The sequence below is a fragment of the Temnothorax curvispinosus genome, unplaced genomic scaffold, assembly GCF_003070985.1.
Source record: "Temnothorax curvispinosus isolate PA1 unplaced genomic scaffold, ASM307098v1 QBEX01013997.1, whole genome shotgun sequence".
Taxonomy (NCBI): Eukaryota; Metazoa; Arthropoda; class Insecta; order Hymenoptera; family Formicidae; genus Temnothorax; species Temnothorax curvispinosus.
Genome location: NW_020223777.1, coordinates 28,988 through 46,371, shown reverse-complemented (window position 1 = coordinate 46,371; position 17,384 = coordinate 28,988). Strand labels below are relative to the sequence as shown.

The 17,384-nt window shown below is 45.8% G+C and overlaps 5 protein-coding genes across 9 annotated transcripts in view; 4 read left to right on the top strand and 1 right to left on the bottom strand.

The window, feature by feature from the left end:
* LOC112464195 (leucine-rich repeat-containing protein 15-like) overlaps positions 1 to 914 on the top strand; it is a 969-nt gene extending 55 nt beyond the window's left edge. The window contains exon 2 of the mRNA XM_025031049.1: positions 4 to 914. Coding sequence (XP_024886817.1) covers positions 4 to 794 — 791 coding nt within the window. The 3' untranslated portion in view covers positions 795 to 914. The remainder of the gene's footprint in view (positions 1 to 3) is intronic.
* An 84-nt stretch (positions 915 to 998) lies between these two features.
* LOC112464180 (probable serine/threonine-protein kinase mps1) lies at positions 999 to 4,502 on the top strand. 2 transcript variants are annotated; one of them, XM_025031025.1, is made up of 6 exons: positions 999 to 1,461; positions 1,727 to 2,386; positions 2,467 to 2,975; positions 3,052 to 3,526; positions 3,792 to 4,061; positions 4,162 to 4,502. In XM_025031025.1, exons 1-6 carry the CDS (start codon positions 1,450 to 1,452, stop codon positions 4,228 to 4,230), a joined length of 1,995 nt encoding a protein of 664 aa, XP_024886793.1. In that variant the 5' UTR covers positions 999 to 1,449; the 3' UTR covers positions 4,231 to 4,502. The 2 variants fall into 2 exon arrangements, with proteins under 2 accessions (XP_024886793.1, XP_024886792.1); XM_025031024.1 differs by having other exon boundaries at positions 3,735 to 4,061.
* Positions 4,503 to 5,088: 586 nt separating this feature from the next.
* LOC112464179 (glutamic acid-rich protein-like) lies at positions 5,089 to 8,259 on the top strand. The gene is made up of 6 exons (XM_025031023.1): positions 5,089 to 5,198; positions 5,493 to 6,146; positions 6,216 to 6,706; positions 6,824 to 7,271; positions 7,476 to 7,853; positions 7,939 to 8,259. Exons 1-6 carry the CDS (start codon positions 5,145 to 5,147, stop codon positions 8,002 to 8,004), a joined length of 2,091 nt encoding a protein of 696 aa, XP_024886791.1. The 5' UTR covers positions 5,089 to 5,144; the 3' UTR covers positions 8,005 to 8,259.
* Positions 8,260 to 8,835: 576 nt separating this feature from the next.
* Positions 8,836 to 10,922, top strand: LOC112464184 (proliferating cell nuclear antigen). Its single transcript, XM_025031033.1, has 5 exons — positions 8,836 to 8,912; positions 9,011 to 9,252; positions 9,526 to 9,691; positions 9,762 to 9,906; positions 10,412 to 10,922. Exons 2-5 carry the CDS (start codon positions 9,032 to 9,034, stop codon positions 10,663 to 10,665), a joined length of 786 nt encoding a protein of 261 aa, XP_024886801.1. The 5' UTR covers positions 8,836 to 8,912; positions 9,011 to 9,031; the 3' UTR covers positions 10,666 to 10,922.
* On the bottom strand, positions 10,906 to 17,159 carry LOC112464182 (zinc finger and BTB domain-containing protein 14). 4 transcript variants are annotated; one of them, XM_025031028.1, is made up of 6 exons: positions 17,018 to 17,159; positions 13,653 to 13,894; positions 13,007 to 13,525; positions 12,799 to 12,906; positions 12,547 to 12,711; positions 10,906 to 12,454 (listed from the first exon to the last, which is right to left on the bottom strand). In XM_025031028.1, the coding sequence occupies exons 1-6, from the start codon at positions 17,112 to 17,114 to the stop codon at positions 12,068 to 12,070; spliced, it is 1,518 nt and encodes a 505-aa protein (XP_024886796.1). In that variant the 5' UTR covers positions 17,115 to 17,159; the 3' UTR covers positions 10,906 to 12,067. The 4 variants fall into 4 exon arrangements, with proteins under 4 accessions (XP_024886796.1, XP_024886798.1, XP_024886794.1 ...); XM_025031030.1 differs by lacking the exon at positions 17,018 to 17,159 and adding an exon at positions 16,507 to 16,669; XM_025031026.1 differs by lacking the exon at positions 17,018 to 17,159 and adding an exon at positions 15,784 to 16,466 and having other exon boundaries at positions 13,653 to 15,088.
* Between the last annotated feature and the right edge of the window lie 225 nt (positions 17,160 to 17,384).

Below are 17,384 nucleotides of genomic sequence, written 5' to 3'. Positions count from 1 at the left end.
AAGGCAACCGGATATCCGTGCTGAAGAGGGAATCCTTCCGCGGTTTGCCCAACTTGAAGGTCCTCTACTTGGGCGACAATGTGGTACCGTTATCGGGGTACTTGTTCGCGGATTTGAGAAACCTGACGTCGCTGAATTTGAATTCCAACAAGATCAATTCGATACCGAAGGACTCGTTCGCCGGGCTGTCAAACTTGGGAATTCTCTCCCTGGAACACAACGATATCGAAGCGATCGAGGCGGAATATTTCTCGAGTCTTAATCCCGGACGACTGATATTCCTTTGGCTTAGCAGCAATAACATCTCTCGCGTCGCGCCGGATTCCTTCGCCGGGTTAACCAAACTGAATTACCTCTACTTGGACTACAATCGGCTAGAGGATTTGCCGAGCGGTGCCTTTCGAGGATTGAACAAGCTGGAGTATCTTTACTTAAATAACAATCGGATAACAAGCGTCTCCAGGTCGCTCCTTCGCGACTTGGTCGGTCTGGAGAGACTCTATCTTCAGCAGAACGAGATCAGCGCTCTCGAGCCGGATACGTTCAGGGATCTGTCTCAGTTGAAACGACTGGACCTGAGGGAAAACAAACTGTCTCACATTGTAGTCGGCACTTTTGCTGGGCTCTCCAATCTGGAAGACATCGCGCTAGGGTCCTCGAAGTTATGCGAAGCCATTTCGAGGATCGATTGCCCAGGATTTTCTGGCTCAGCGCCTTGGAACTCTTGGAAATTCGAGAGAACTATAAGAACGTGTCGGCGCACTTGTGAATCAAGGCAACCGGATCTATGCTGAAGATGGAAAGTTTTAAACATTAATATTTTATAAACTGTTGCGCACTAGACAGCTAGAATTACTGTACTTTATATTAATGAATGGGGTGTACAGTAAAATATTAAAAATTTAAGAGGTCAAGGGTTGGTCCCCTTATTATGAATTTCTATGCGTGATAAAAAAAATTAATAAATTATTTAATCACAACTTCATGCGTTATTTTTATTCAATCTATTCGACGCATATCCGCCCGCGTCGTCACGTGTGCGCGGATCGATGGCTTGAAAAACAAAGAGAGAGAGAGAGAGAGAGGAGAGAAAGAGTAAAAACTCCGGGAAAACGTGTCTCCGGTGTCTTATTCTCATGGACGCGAATGCGCTCGTGTTTTCGCGTGTACAATGATTTGCATAACATGTAATTTCCCGTTGTGAAGTCAAGGTCGGGTCAGGGTCGTCCCGTTTACTTCGCATTTTGTATCTTAAAAAATTTGTAAGATTTTGCGCGCGCGCGCGCGGCGCGCAGAAGGGTTGGCATTCCTGGCGTCGTGGAGCGTCATCCGAGTGATTACGCTTGTCACTTCGGTCACTCGTGTGTTCGCTCTACGATGTGTTTACATTTGTAACGCACGAGACGCTGCTATGTTGTGAGGAGGGAGAAGCGTCGATTCCTCGGCAGGATGAAGCGCACGGTAATACCGAAGCTACGTTCCTTTCAGTGCGACACTCGGCGACGCGTCGCGCTCTTCCCCCTTCGACTCGTGACAAATTTTTTTAGGTTATTCTAGGTTAATTTGTCCACGCTGAGCAATATTTACATCCGCGATCGCGTCGACGCTGCTCGCGCGCCGAAATGATTGACGCTCCGACGAGGCAGCGTCCGATCGTGCACGTTAATAAAATTGGCGAATCACCGCGCGAGCGTTTCGTTTTAATTCATATTTTCTCGGTCTTCAGGTGTCCGAGGAGAACAGCGAGAGCAAACGGACTTTCGTCAAGCATGAGTCCATCAACTTCGGATACGATGCGGCAGCCTCGTACGCCAATTACTCGCAGTCGTCCACACCTTCCACCATCGCTCAGCCCTTACCCGGGCAGCCACCCTTGCCTCCCATGCCTCCGCCGCCCAGCGGAGTCCCACCTCCGCCACACGTATTCGGACCAGTGCCTTCCCAAGTAACTCCCATTCAAGCGTGGGCGCATCCACCGTGGCAGTGGATAGCGTCGCAGCCGTCTCTGCCACCTCCAACTCCGCGCGAGATTACCAATACAATTCAGAGAGAGATGCCGCTAAGGGGTAACTACGTACGTCACGAGAGGTTCGCTCACAACAGAAGCAACATGTATGTCCAGAGAAATAATTTTCATCGTAGAAACAAAAGGCCCATGCGTTTCGGGCAGTCGCAGGGCCAGTTCGATCAGAATACGTACTTTGGGGCGGCGTTGACGGGTAGTCTCGGGTTGGAGTGGCAAAGAAATAATTATACCGCGGCGGCGAACGACGGTATAATAAACCACATGACTGTTCCTCTTTCTTCCCATTCCGTACCTTCCATTCCGTCGGGAATCGTGAGCAATAGGCATGGCGAGGAAACGGAAGATCAGGATGTGAAAATTGTACTATAGTGAACATATTTCAAACAGTTTTCGTACGGACGTTTGTCATACGGACAGCTAACGCGATTGAATTTTTCCAGGAAAAGGTAGTAAAGAAGAACAAACAGAGGAAGCCGATGTCGCAGAGCTATCCTAGTAAGCCGTGGAATAGGGAGGATGCGGAGAGAGCTCTGATGACCGAAAACGAATACAATATGAAGAACAAAGTTAATGCGCAGAGCTTAATAATTAAGTTTCCCGATCCGGATCTAAACAAGGACATTGTTAGACTGTTTCACCCCGGTATACGGAATATACACTTTCAAAATCCGAGCGGTCCGAGATACTGCTTCATTCAGATGGCGAAGAGCGTGAATATTGACGAAGCTATAAAAGAGCTGGAGAAGGTTAAATTTGGTACGGGATACCTGAAAGTCGAGAAGAAAGCGGTGAGAAACGAGGATGTCCGAAACGCGAAGCCCGAGGACATAAATCCTTACAATTTGTACATAGGAAATTTGCCTACATTTGTTAAGGCAAACGAGATAAAAAGCAAATTTCCAAAGGCACGAGTGGACGTATCGAGAGCACGGAAGTTAAAGAACACGCAGTGAGTTGTAGATACCTTAAATATTTATATATCTTTGACTATATTGTGCTTATTTTATCTTTACATTTTGTTGTAGATTTGCTTTTATGAGATATAATAGTGTGGATGACGCGATAGCGGATTACAAAAAGGCGTACGGTTTAATGTGGGACACGAGGAGTATCATTGTTAAATTTAGACGAAAGGAAGGTAACGCTTATCTTCCCGAGATAGTTAAGCCTGACGTTAAAAAAGTTAAAGACGAACCAAGTAACGTTGCACAACTGGTGAAGGAACAGAATTCGAATCACGTTGAATTTAAGCCTAATGTTAACGAGTCGAAGGAAGAGGATAACGCTGGTCAAACGAAGGAGAATAAAGCCAACCACGCGGATAAATCGTCAACGAGTCAGGTTGTGGAGAGCGTGGAAATGCGATTACAAGATAATTCCGGTAAAGCGCAAAATAAATTGGCGTCGCAAGTTCAGGAAAATGCGAACTCTCATTCCTCTTTGTTGCCAACCTCAATCACGTCAGACAAGACAATGCAAGAGCAACAACGAGAACCCTGGGTAACATATATAAAGTCAATATTGTTAAGCTGCATAATGTTGCGTTGCAATTGTATGCAAATAATCAATTCTTACATTACCTGTCGGAAAAACAATTTATATTCGTTGATGGAACGGGCATTATAAAACCGTGTAATGTTTCGCGCGATTTATATATCACGATCGTCTTGAAGAGCTAATAATGCTTCTATTTGTCATATGCATGTATATGTCACAGTCTTCTCAAGTACCTTCAACATCGGAAAATCCATCATCGTGTCCGCAGGCTGATGTCGAGGAAATGGTGATGCTCACGCAAATCAAAACGGAGCCTATAGATTACGATGACGAGGATGAAGATGATGATGATGACGACGATGATGACGATGACGATGACGATGACGACGATGTTGAGGAGCCGGACGATACTGACGACGACGAGGATAATAACGAGGAAGATTTCGAAGAGGACGATGAAGATGAAGTTGATAATGGACATATAGCGTTTGCGGCGAGACCGTCGAAAGCAGTACAAGATAAAGAAGAACCAACGGATGTAAGTACAACGCACGATTAATTGTTGATTACACCTTATATCTACTTAAAGTCCTTTTTAACTTTACTAAGGACACAAAATATCTCGTATCTTATTTCAGCACCTTGACCAGATGTTCAGCGATTTGGAGAATATGACGAGCGATATTGGTTTCTTGAAAAACGCTTGAATTTTACTATTTGGACACGCACCATCACACTCGAATCCGAGGTTCTTTTCATGAAATGTAATTTCACATATAATGTGTATAAATCAGTAACTGCGTAATATATACGAATAAGACTGCATGTGTTTAAATACAGTAGCGTAAGCGATTTTAAAGCCGTATTTAAGCGTTTTGTAATTTTTTTTTTTTCAAAGAATTTCAAACACCATGCTTGAGTGCATGATTATGTAAGTTCTATTGTATCATTAAAGTTATTATTTTATGTATCCATCGTGGTCAATTAATCTGTGTATGTATCGTTTAATCCTTTTTTTTTTTACACAAAGAAAGTCAGGGAGAGCCAGTAGTACACGAGAAACCGCCTCGACTCTCACTCACAATTACAAATTGATGTCAATTATAATTAAAAAATTGCGAGCTTGCTACATATTGTAAAAATAAAACAATATATAATAATAATTCTATAAGCTACAATTCTCTTTACGTTGAAGTCTCTCTTTACAGTGTCACCTCTGCGATTTTTATTCGCGCGTTTGAACTTCAAACGACGCGATGCGTTCGCGTCCGCGTCGTCACGTGCGCCCAACGCGTGCGGATCGATATCGATAGTTTGAAAAAAAAAAAAAAAAAAAGCGCGAAAAAGAAAGCGGGAATGTTCGGCATCTCGCGTATGCAAACGATGCGCTCGCAAATTGCGTGACGCGACGATGAATTGCGTAATTGCGTAATAACGCAATTTCGCCTCGTCACCTCGTCGGGATCGGGTCAGGGTCGTTTCTGTTTACCTCTCCCGCGAAAGATCGTCGCATGCGGCGCGCGCGCGGAAGGGGATTGGCACCCCTGGCGCCACCTCGTCGCGGCTACGCTTGTGTCACACATGCTCGCGCTACGATGTTGTTTACGTTGTAACTCAGGAAATGCTGCTACCCTGTAAGGCGAGTCACGTTCAGCCTGGCAGCATGAAGCGCGCGGTAATGCCCGAGTTTACGTCCTCCTACGTCGTTTCTCCGTCGTGCGACAGTCGGTGGACGCGTAGTGGCCCCTCTCGTTTCGCTCTCGCGCGCGTTTCCCAATCTTCTAGGTTATTCTAGGTTAATTTGTCTAATGCCAAAACAATGTTTACACACGCGTCAATGTTTACATCGACGTCGCTCGAAATGCTCGCTCCCTCCGACGAGGCAGCGGCCGATCCGTGCGCGTCGATAAAATTCACCGAGTCACCGGCGTGCCCGCTCCGTTTTAATTCATCCTTTCTTGATCCCCAGGTGCCCGAGGAAAACAGCGAGAGCAAACGGAACTATTTTAAACAGGAGTCCATCAGCTTCGGATACGATGCCTCCTCGTACGCCAATTACTCGTCGTCGTCCACACCCTCCACCATCGCTCAGCCCTTACCCGGGCAGCCACCCTTGCCTCCTATGCCTCCGCCGAGCGGAGTCCCACCTCCGCCGCACGTATTCGGACCAGTGCCTTCCCAAGTGGCTCCCATTCAATGGACCCACGCGCACACCCCCTGGCAGTGGATAGCGCCGCAAACGTCCCCCTTGCCGCATCCGACTCCGCACGATATCGCTAATACGATTCAGAGGGAGATTCCGCTCAGGGGTAACTACGTACGTCGCGAGAGATTTCACAATAGGAACAATATGTATGTTCAGAGAAATAATTTTCGTAAAAATAGAAGGGTGGTGCGGTTCGGACAGCCGCAGGGTCAGTTTGATCAGGCTGCATATTTCGGGGCGACGCTGGCGGGTAATCTCGGATTGGACTGGCGAAGGAATAATTATCCCGCGGCGACCAATGACGCTATAATGAATCACATGACCGTTCCTCTACCTAATCATCCCATCCCTTCCATCCCACCGGGAATCGTGAGCAACAGACGTACCGAGGAGACGGAGGATCAGGATGTGAAAATTGTACGAAAATATTTCAAGCGGTATATGTGTTTCGTTGCGAGGATGGCTAATACGATTGAATTTTTCCAGGAAAAGGTGGTGAAGAAGAATAAACAGAGGAAGCCGATGTCTCAAAATTATGTCAACAAGCCGTGGAATAGGGAAGATGCGGAAAGGGCTCTGAAAATTGAAAGCGAATATAACATGAAGAACAAAGTTAATGCGCAGAGCTTAATAATCAAGTTTCCCGATACGGATCTAAACAAGGACATTGTTGGCCAGTTTCATCCTGAGATACTAAACATACATTTTCAAAATCCGTGTGGGCCGAGATATTGCTTCATTCAAATGGCGGAAGACGTGAATATTGACGAGGCGATAAAAGAATTGGAGAAAATCAAGTTTGGTGTCGGGCACTTGAAAGTCGAGAAAAAGTCATTAAGAGACGAGGATAATCCCGAGGAGATAGATCCCTATACCTTGTTTATAGGAAATCTGCCAGAATCTGTTAAAACGAGCGACATAAAAAGTAAATTTCCAAAGGCGCAAGACGAAGAAACGCGAAAGATGAAGAACACACGGTGAGTTATATAGATATCTTATTAACTTGTTTTATTTGCTATGCTAAATCTAGCGGAATTATTAAGTTTTTTTTTGCAATTTTATCCTTATAATATTATTCCTACATTTTGTTGCAGAAATATTCTTATGAGATACAATAGCGTGGACGATGCGATATCAGATTACAAACAAGCGTACGGTTTAATGTGGGACAAGAGGAGTATTAACGTTAGATTTAGACGGAAGAGAGGTAACACTTGTCTTTCCGAAGAACCTAAGCTTGACGTTAAGAAAGTTAAGGAGGAGCCAAGTAACGCTGCACAAGTGGAGAAGGAACGGAATGCGAATCACGTTGAATTTGAGCTCAATGTTAACGAGTTGAAAGAAGAAGAAAGTAACACTGACGAAACGAAGGAAGACAAGATCAATCGCGCGAATAAGTCGTCGGCAAATCAAAATGTGGATAGCGCAGAAGCGCGATTGCAAGATAATTCCAATAAAGCACAAAGAAAACCAGCCTCGCAAGTTCAGGAAAACACAAACTCTCATTTGCCTGGATTATCGACGCAAGAAGAACAACCTTGGGTAATACATATAAAATCAATATCGTTATGTTGTGTATTGTAGTATCGCACAATTGTGGAAAAACGCTTGGAAAAACTACTTAACATATTTCGTTATGCTTGATCTTTAAGATCAGGCAAAATGATACTACATAGTGTTTTGCGTGTTTAATATATATTACAATCATTTCAAAGAGATTAATAATGCTTTTATTTTCCTATGTAGACGTCACAGTCTCTTCAAATATCTTCGGCGTCGAAAGTTAACCCACCATGTCCAACCGAGGCGAACACCGTCGAGGAAATGGTGATGCTTACGGAGATCAAACAGGAACCCATAGATTACGATGAGATGTTCAAGATGAAGCACAATGACAGTGATACCGACGATGATGACGATGACGACGATGACGATGACGATGATGACGACGACGACGATGATGACGATGACGATAATGTCGAGGAGCCGGATGATTCTGATGATGATGAGGATATCAATGCGGGAGACTTCGACGATGAAGATGAAGATATCGACGATGATGGAAATATATCGTTTAGGGCTAAGCCGCCGAGAACAACGCGAAATGACGAGGAACCGTCAGACGTAAGTGTAGCGCATTATTAATTGCATATTTTAAAATCTCGATAATATTTTGTATACAACATTGACATTCGACTTCTTGTTCCAGCACCTCGATAAAATGTTCAGCGAATTGGAGAACATGACAGGCGACATCGGTTTCTTAAAACATTGAATGAAGCATCGTCTTAATACTCGCCGACAGTTCTTTTTATGAGATTTGATTCCGTATATAACGTGTAAATATCACAGTAGCTGCGTAATATAAACAAATGAGACTGCATGTATTTAGATATAGTAGCGTAAGCGATTATAGCCGTATTTAAGAATTTTGTAACTATTATTTCTTCCGATGAATTTCAATGAATATCAGGCTTAAGCGAAGCATTATATAAGCTCTATTATATCATTAAAGTTATTATTTTACGTATATTCTTTCGTGATAAATCTGTTCACCCAGTTCACCGTTCGTGCGTCTTTCTATTCGATAGTTCTTTTTAACAAAGAAAATTACAGTGAATAAGCTGTAACTCGAAAAACCGCGATCAGTACATCTTTTATCAACAAATCCACGTGTCAATTATAATTGAATGACTGCAAATCTGGTACATTGCGGAAATATATAACACAGTTAATGCTTTAACGAATAATAACAATTCGTTTCGTATGCATAATCGTCAGTTGAATAATTGTCTTTTTTTTTAAATATAAATTATATACGTTTCATGTGTCGCACATCTCGGAATATTTGAATACCGGATACATTAGAGGTCACTATTTCCAATCTCTAACCGACGGTCAACTTTTCGGTCAGAATAGCGAATAGAAATTGGCTATTTTGAAAATTAACTGTCGTGAGTTGCTATTTCCAAAACGTTTGTTAATCTTTAATTTACGGTTAATTTTCGAAATAGTCAATTTCTATTCGCACTATTCTGAAAAGTTTTAAACTTTCAAAGAAGAGATACTTTTCGAGTTTCGAGAAACTCGAGGATGCCATCTACTTCCGGCCTACCATTACGAGCGCGCGACAGAAGCGCGGGTAAACCCATCCTCCACTCCACTTTCTAAAAGGGCAGCGAGGTGAGCGAGGAACAAACTTGTTGCTCCGGACGAATTTTCACCGCTTGCGGCTTGCGGCACGTTGAGTTTTGCTTACTTGAGCACGTTAAATTTGTCAGCGCGTGAGCAGCAGCGGCACGATGTTCGAGGCACGCCTGACCCAGAGCGCGATCCTGAAGAAGGTGCTGGACGCGGTGAAGGACCTCCTGACCGAGGCGACTTTCGAATGCTCGGACTCGGGGATTCAGGTCCAGGCGATGGACAACGCGCACGTTTCCCTCGTCTCGTTGAATCTCAGGAGCGACGGCTTCGACAAGTACCGTTGCGATCGCAATCTGTCGATGGGAATGAGCATCAATTGGTGAGACATGGTTAATTTGAAGGTTATGCGCCGGGCGGCTATCCCTTCGAACAAAGGGACGGTGATGTGTTTTTTTTGGTTGCGGTATATTCCTTTTCCTTCACGCTTTTCGCTCCGCGAAATGCAAACAAACACGCGAGCGCTTTATGAGATTTAAAGTCGAAGAGGAGAAGGGGGGATTTTAGAGACACGTCAAAAAGAGCAGGTCTAGAGCCGGTGGATTGCGATAATTAATGCCTGACACGATGGTAATCGATCATGAAACGCTTTCAGCATGTCGAAGATACTGCGATGCGCCGGTGCGGACGACACGGTGACCCTCAGGGCGTGGGACAATCCTGAATCTGTCGTCTTTATATTCGAGTCGCCGAACAAGGACAAGCTAGCCGAGTACGAGATGAAGCTGATTAATATGGATCAGGAGCATCTGGGCATACCCGTGAGTTACTTGCGTATAAAATTAACGAGGCGATATTAAGATTGTTCTCATAAAACCAATTGCTTTACAGGAAACGTCGTACTCGTGCGTCGTGAAAATGCCGACTGCAGAATTTACCCGCATATGTAGGGACTTGAGCCAGTTTGGAGAATCCATAACTTTCGCGTGTACCAAGGAAGGTATAAAATTCAGCGCGTCCGGCGATTACGGTTCAGGTAAATTAACTACATGTATTCTCGAGACAAATTAATAATACGTATAATTTGTTCTCTTTACTCACGTTGAAGTAAAATAAAATTGTTATTTGCACCAATGCTATTTTCTTGAATGCTGTTCCGCGTCCGTCCAGCAGTAGATTGAGACTGACTTGCAGGGTTACGGTCCTCGAGAGCCTTAACTGAAACTATGTTTAAATTCTTGTTTTTCTAATCTCGTCAGCAAAGGTCATGTTATTTGTACATTCTTCCTTGTTTACATTTTCACTTTCACTAGATATACTTACCATCAGGAGATATTTGACGCTAAATAAAATTGTATAGAACAAGCTTGGTAGATGCATTTACACATATTTAATCAAAGCAAGAGTTGAAAACGCTATGATGTTCATAAATGTTACACAGAATATATTCAAGATTAAAGAAAGTGATCATTTACACAGGGACATTCTGTATATATACATGTCATGTAAGTGGCTTACATGCTGCCTCTGTTTCTTTGCAGCCAACATCAAATTGGCACAGACTGCGGATGCGGATAAAGAAGAGGAAGCGGTAATAGTTAATATGCAGGAACCAGTAAAGTTAACGTTTTCTTGTCGTTATCTGAATTGCTTTGTGAAGGCTGGTCCTCTTTGCAACCAAGTTACACTGTCCATGTCCGACGATGTGCCTTTAGTATGTGAATACAAAATCGGCGATATTGGACACATTAGGTATTACCTGGCACCCAAAATCGACGACGAGGATGAAAACTAAGAAAAACGACGATAGAAATAGAACTCGTATATATTGAACTGTCATTAACGATATTGCATCACGTTACTGATTGTTTTTTGAAAAATTTTGTCCTATTAGCGTTCGATATGTTTATTTCAATAGAAAACGATTAATTGGTTTGACATAATTTCAAGGAGATGATACCATACATATTTGCTGATCGAGAAAACTAAATACTCCGTTATTCGATATTGAGGTACAAGTAAGGCAAAGCTAAAGGTACTTTTAAGGTAATATATTATTGTAATTTTACATTTAAAAGTTATTTGGCTTTCGTCACAGTGCTAGCGCAATGCAGAATTGACACTAAAATTTATAGTAGAGTGACACAATGATTAGCAGGTATAGCAAAATGGTGTCATCCTCTTAATCAATATTCACATTATTAACGTTCCGGAGACTGTGACAGTATTTTGATAATATCGCATTTTCTTTTTTTTATATGTAAGAAGAACTCAATATATTTTCAAAAAATTTGATAAATTTTGAATGTTATACGTTATTCTTATACCCTAGCCTAGATCGAAATTTCAAGTTTTGCTTAATGCAATCTTACTTCGTATATGTTTGTGTGTATACGCTACTTTAATATAAAAATACATAATTAACTTACGAGCTGAGGGAATAAGAGGGCTATCATGGATGGAATAGCCTAGAAGTAGTATACAGTTAAATCTTACATAATTTGGATTTATCCTATAATTACTCTAAATAATGAAGTTAATAATTAATCATTAAATATTGATTTATACTATAGAATTATTTTACACGCAAGCACTCCTCGTCAGATCTCTATAAATAGTAAAATCATTCATCATTTGTCCTCTTCGTCTTTAAACAAAAATCTTGTTAAACAAGTAACTTTTTTTAATATATATACGTGCGCTACATTAGGAAAAAAAGAAGTTTTAAAACATTCAAATGAGACGTTTTGGCAATATTAATCAGCCTCTTTGGTATTAAGACCCTGATATTGCTTTCTTGTTTCAACTCAATCGAAAGTTATTTAATGAGAGAGAGGAGTTCTATTGTTTTATACATTATTGAAAAGAAGATTATTATATAAAGAATGCGACAATACTACTCTTTAGAAAAAATAGTTTGTATAGATTTCTCTCCAATATGCGTTGTGAATTTTTAAAATGCGCTCAGTTATGCTTTCTCTCGGTGGAGATTCACACAGATCTTGACTCGGTTAGTTCGTCATGTCGTGCTCCGATTTGGCATCCTTTTTATACGTTATAGATACGCGTTCAGTCTACGTAGTCAATATTGAATATACATAAGATACTGTATGGTCTCTCCACGACTGAAACGCTATGCAAAACAATATATACATATACATATATATTGTTGCGTCAGAAAGAAATGTGAAAGGTCTTTAAGCGTTCGTGCTACCGTTACTCCCGTATAAGCTAGGGTGTACGTATTTGTCATGCAGTGTCCTTAAATGCCTCAGTAAGTTGCTCTTTACGTTGAAGCCTTTTTTACAGTAGGAGCAAAGGAAAGGCTTTTCGCCCGTATGCGTTCTTTGGTGGATGACCATCGAGGCGTGACTCGGGAATTCCTTTTGACATATGTTGCATAACTTTTGGTGATTGTGAACCCTTTTCGGCTTGGGGGGCGCCGAATTGTTCATCAAGGCCAACTGCTCCTCCGTGTGCTCCGTCTGTATGTGACGCACCCATTCCTGCGGCGTGGAATACATGTTGCCGCATAGATCGCACTTGAGAGGCGGGAAATCCTTGCTGTCGTCGCTCATATCGTCCTGAAACCGCCGAGTTTTTTTATTTATTTATTTTTTATTTCACGATCTCTCATCGTGTGCATATGCGCCATAAAGAATTCGCGACACAGTACCTTTCGTTTCTTTCTCCGATTTTCAGTCATGTCAGCATGCGTGAATTCTATATGCCTCACCCAGTCCGACGGTCTGTTAAACGTTTGACTGCACATGTCGCACGTCAGCGGTGTATATTCCTCCTCCTCCATGTCTCCGTCCTCGTCCGCGCTATGTACGATCTCCTGCGATGAGAATAAGGAAAACGTTATAGTTTTTTGCTGTATTAAAAGAAACAACTACCGTCCGTAGTAACTTTTTATTTTACGCACCGGTTTGATATCGATCTCATGGTCTATCGTAAGCGATTCCGACGGATCGATTGACTCTTCCCAATCGATCGGCTCGTCCTTCACCAACAGTTCCAGATTTAGTTCGGTCTAAAAGGGAGGAAGAACATTTTAGACTTTACGTCGTTGAACGAGTGCCTTTTTTTTAAATTCCATTATTACTAAACCTAAAGAAAAAACACTAGCTTACGTTTTCGCCTTCGCTCTTCGACTTGTTCGACTCGACGTCGCTGCTAACGGCTTTCTTCTTTTTGCCATTTGTCTCAAGATTCTCCTTGTTCTTGCTCTGCTCGTTACTTTTCTCCTCCGCGACCTTTTTGGTCTCGGATTCGTTGGCCTTGTCCTCGATCTTCTCGGTGCTCTTCCTCTCGACCGACTTCGCCGTCTGTATATTATTTTGGCAGGCCGCGGCCGCCTGTTGCACGTTCTCGATTACCTTCTCGGCGGTCGGTTGTACCAGTTTGATCTTCTGTATCTGCCCGGCCAGCTGCGACGTTTCCCGCTTGTCGCGCTCGATCTTCTGATTGTTCGACTGTATGTTCTCTTTCTTGCTGCTGCCGGTATTCGATCTCCACAGTCCACGCACACGTAGGATGTCGCCGGCCTTCAGGACTCCCTCCAGCTGATCGTTCGTCACAGTGGCCTCGCCGCTGTACATGTACTGTATCAGGATTTTTAGCGTGCGGTATCCGATCTCCGTGGGCAATACCTAAAAGCATAAAATAACATTATCGGATCGTCTCTGTATCACGCTGTTTCGAATTGGCCGTCTATTTTTGATAGAACAGGCGAAAGGAACGTTAACGCAACGAGGATCTGGAGGTTTGATTACCGACCACGATTATCGGTGCATTGGTGTTCGCGCCGAAATGGCACGTCTGGAAAATGTGACTGAGATAGGACGAGCAGGCCGCGAGGACGAATCGATGGGCCGCCACGTGCCGTCCGCAGGACGTGGCCAGCAGAACGTCCGCGAAGGATTCCGAGTGGAGCAGAGTCGCGACGGAGCTGTGCAGATGCGCCCCGTAGCTGTGCCACTTGAGCTGGTAATTCTCCGAGGCGGCGATGGCCATCTTTTCTGTATCGGACAAAAGCGATGTCGGATTATTATTGGACGTAAAATTCAAAGACATTGTTGTCATACCGCGCGCTCTGCGATAAAAAATAAACAGTTTCTCGGTTTAATTTATTTAAACATTAGCGATCGCGAACGGAGGATCCCGGATGACGTCTAGAGAATTTTGCATAGTGTTCGTGGAATTTCAACGCGTCTCTGTTACAACGAGCCTGTTGCGCGGTAAAACGACAGATAACAATTAAATTGTACAGTTCGCGGCACCGAATTTCCTTCGATCGGCTTCAGCGTCTTGCGCATTTTTATCTGTATCGATCTATCATCGCGATTGCGGACAGTCATCCGCAAAGGCGGCCGAGAGAAGCTATAGAAATCGCCCCCCCCTTCCCCCCCCCCCCCCCCTCGCAATGATCTCGCCTCGCGATCTAGCGAATTCCTCCTTCTCTCAACTTTATCCTTCACCGCGATCGTATCAATCGTCAGCGTCGCTACTCCAAGGAGAACAAAGCCGTTAATTGCAAATCGTTGCAGATCGATCGGGGGAGAGACAACACGGCGAGCGCTTATCCCGATATACGATATTTTTCGAGCTCGCGGGATCGCGTTAGTCCGCCCGCACGCGAGGTCGAGACGTCAAGTGTGTTTCCTTGGTCACGTTTGCGGCCACGATCCAATTTGCTCCGATCGCTGCTTCGCCGTCGCCGTCGCCGCCCGTATACAAGATCAATGCAGGCCGATAAGTCGCGCAACGTGATAACTCGCGCGGCCGCGTATCACTCTTTCTCTTTCTCTCTCTCTGTTGCGGCCGCAATTTTCCTTCGTATCCCGCCGCGCGAGTTCAATCGAACTCGCAAATTCAATCGGGACGCACGAGGCGAGGCTCCAGGTCGTCCGTCTCCTTTGCCGCGGTAAACGATGTTTACTCGACACCCTCTTTCCGTCGACGTCGGGGATGCGCGTGCCGTTTAGGTCGGATACGCGATCACCCCGGGATCACACTTGGCCGTGTCGATACACCAAAAAACCGCATCTATTACGACCGCTCGTACATGACGTGTAGCTCGTGAATCATCTACGGGGAAGAGAATGCGTCGAGCACCCTCGCAATCGCTCCCTCTCTCTCTCTTCCTCTCTCCCTCTGTCTCTCCGTCTCACTCTCTCCGGCTAGACGTCGTCTTCGCCGCCGCCGCGATTTACCTGAGAACATCGGCGCACCGGATTAATGATTCGAGGATCCACTCCTGAACGGCGTACTCGAATCGCGCGACTTTACGCGACGATAAATCCGAAACTTATATATCGGGGGAACAACGAGGACAACGGCAACGTCGACGGGGACGAGGTGCTGCGTGCACGAGCGCGGCGTAGCTCGCGCGCGTCGTCGGTGTTTTGAAAGGCGCTTGGCGCGGACAGGGACAAGGGGCACGGGGCAGATACGAGCATCGAACGAACCGCCGCGTAGGGGCCTAAAAATCGATATTTCGGTCTTTGCTCCATCCTCTCCGCGCGCCGTGCGGCGCGGCGCGGCGCGCCGCGGCTCGCCTCGCCGGCTTTCGCCGGCTAGAGGAGGTAGGGTATGCCCCCCTGCGTTCATCATCGATTTTCCCGGCTACCAATCGCACGCATCCATTTATCGCATCGATCGCCCGAGCTGATTTCAGCGTTTGCGTCCGTCCGTCCATCCGCCCGCCTCGCTCCACGACGATTCATACACCCTCCCGACGAATCCCCTCCGCCTCTCTCTCTCTCTCTGCCCGTGCGACCTCCCTTCCTATCGTCCTCACACCGTCGGTACCCTTCTTCCCGCGACCCCTATCCCCTCGTCGCGTCGAGACGAGAGACCCTCGCCGCCATCGCCGCCGCTGCCGTCACCGTCGCCGTTTCGGCTGTACCTTCGATTATAGATACGACTCGACTCGAGGAGATTCTCCTCGAGGGTCGCGTCCCGAGAGGGAGGCTGGAACCTCGATGGACGCGTCCGCCGACTTCTTCACGCCTGTTGATATCCTACGCCGCGCCGGGTCCGTCCGTGGCGTTCTCTCCCGCGAGAGAGAAAGAAAGAGAGAGAGAAAGCTGAGCTTTTCTCCTGAGGCGCATGTAGAATATATACCCCGAGCAGCGGCGTACGTCACTCCGATTTGTTGCAGGCTTATCGATTACCTGCCGCTCGATGATCTACCCCGTCCAGACGAGGGATCACGTCCTCCTCCTACTCCTCCCGCTCGCGCGAGTTCGCGGTATATGTGGTATACCTACAGACGTGTGGGACGTCTAGAAAATTTCGTAAACTTCAGCGAAACTCGTCGCTCGACATAACGATCGCCGATGTCCCTCGTCTCTCGTTTCGAGCCGGTCGCGGCCTTGGCTTTTTCAAGTAGCGCGGCTGACGCTGGGCCTATGATCAATATGTAAATTTAATAAATTGTACGAAACGGTAGATATTAAAAGGCGTTATAAATTGCGAGATTAATACGATCGGTACGCCGACGTGTGTCTAAATAATCGAAGGATATGCGGCTCTCGCGTCGATCTGCAAGCTGAATCCCAGCATCCGTTATCGAATTGATAAACAAAATGTTTTGTCAATGTAATAGATATATATGCAATGATAATACCTCTTATGACGCGCGTATCTGAGTACGACGGAATCGCTATACATATTCCCGTGCCATCAATGCACCCGTGTCGCACGAGGAATCGACGCGATGCGTCACACCGAGGGGATCTATAGATCGGCCCGGGGCTTCGTCGTCGTCCGCGGTCCGCCTCCCGCCTCCAGTCCGCCTGGCAAAAATCCTATACAATCGAGATACCGCGTCGGGGGTCGGGCTCGTGCCCGAAGATGGCGCCGGTGGTGGGATTGTTCGATTTTCAGGATTTCCCTCGGTGTTCCTACACCTCCTCGTGCGTGTGTCACGTGTGTGTGTGTATATGTGCGGTGCGCGGCACGACGTGCCGCATTGCGTCGACGACCCATTTTGCAACGGGGGCGATAAGTCGCGCGCTCGCCGCCCTCCCCCCAGCACCGTATTAAATAATCAATCTCGTGCGACGCCCGCTGATCGAAGGGCACCCTCGAAAATGCTTCTCCTTTCCTTCCTTCTCACTCTTTTTTCTTTTGTTTACCTGCCGGTGCCGCCGCGTCCGCCGTCTCGAGTCGCCCCTGCATCCGTCGATCGCCCCCCTCGCTTTTTCTTTCAATCGAGCTGCGGGGGCTTTGCATTTTTGCAATCTTCGATCTCCCGGTCGCCGAGGAACGTGCCAGAACGTGCGAAGGTGCCGCGAAGGAAGGAACAAGAAACGAGTCGGGGGTTTGCGACGGGGGCCACGGGGGGACGGAAGTTCCGATGATCGATGATCGACCCGCGCCCCGCGCGAAAGGGTCGCGAACGTTTGAATCGCGATCGCTCGGGTCGGCCGTCGGGTCACGTGGTGCCGAGTCACGTGGCGCTTTCGCGCGAGCCGCTTGGGGGCGCTGCGCGCGAGTGTTTCG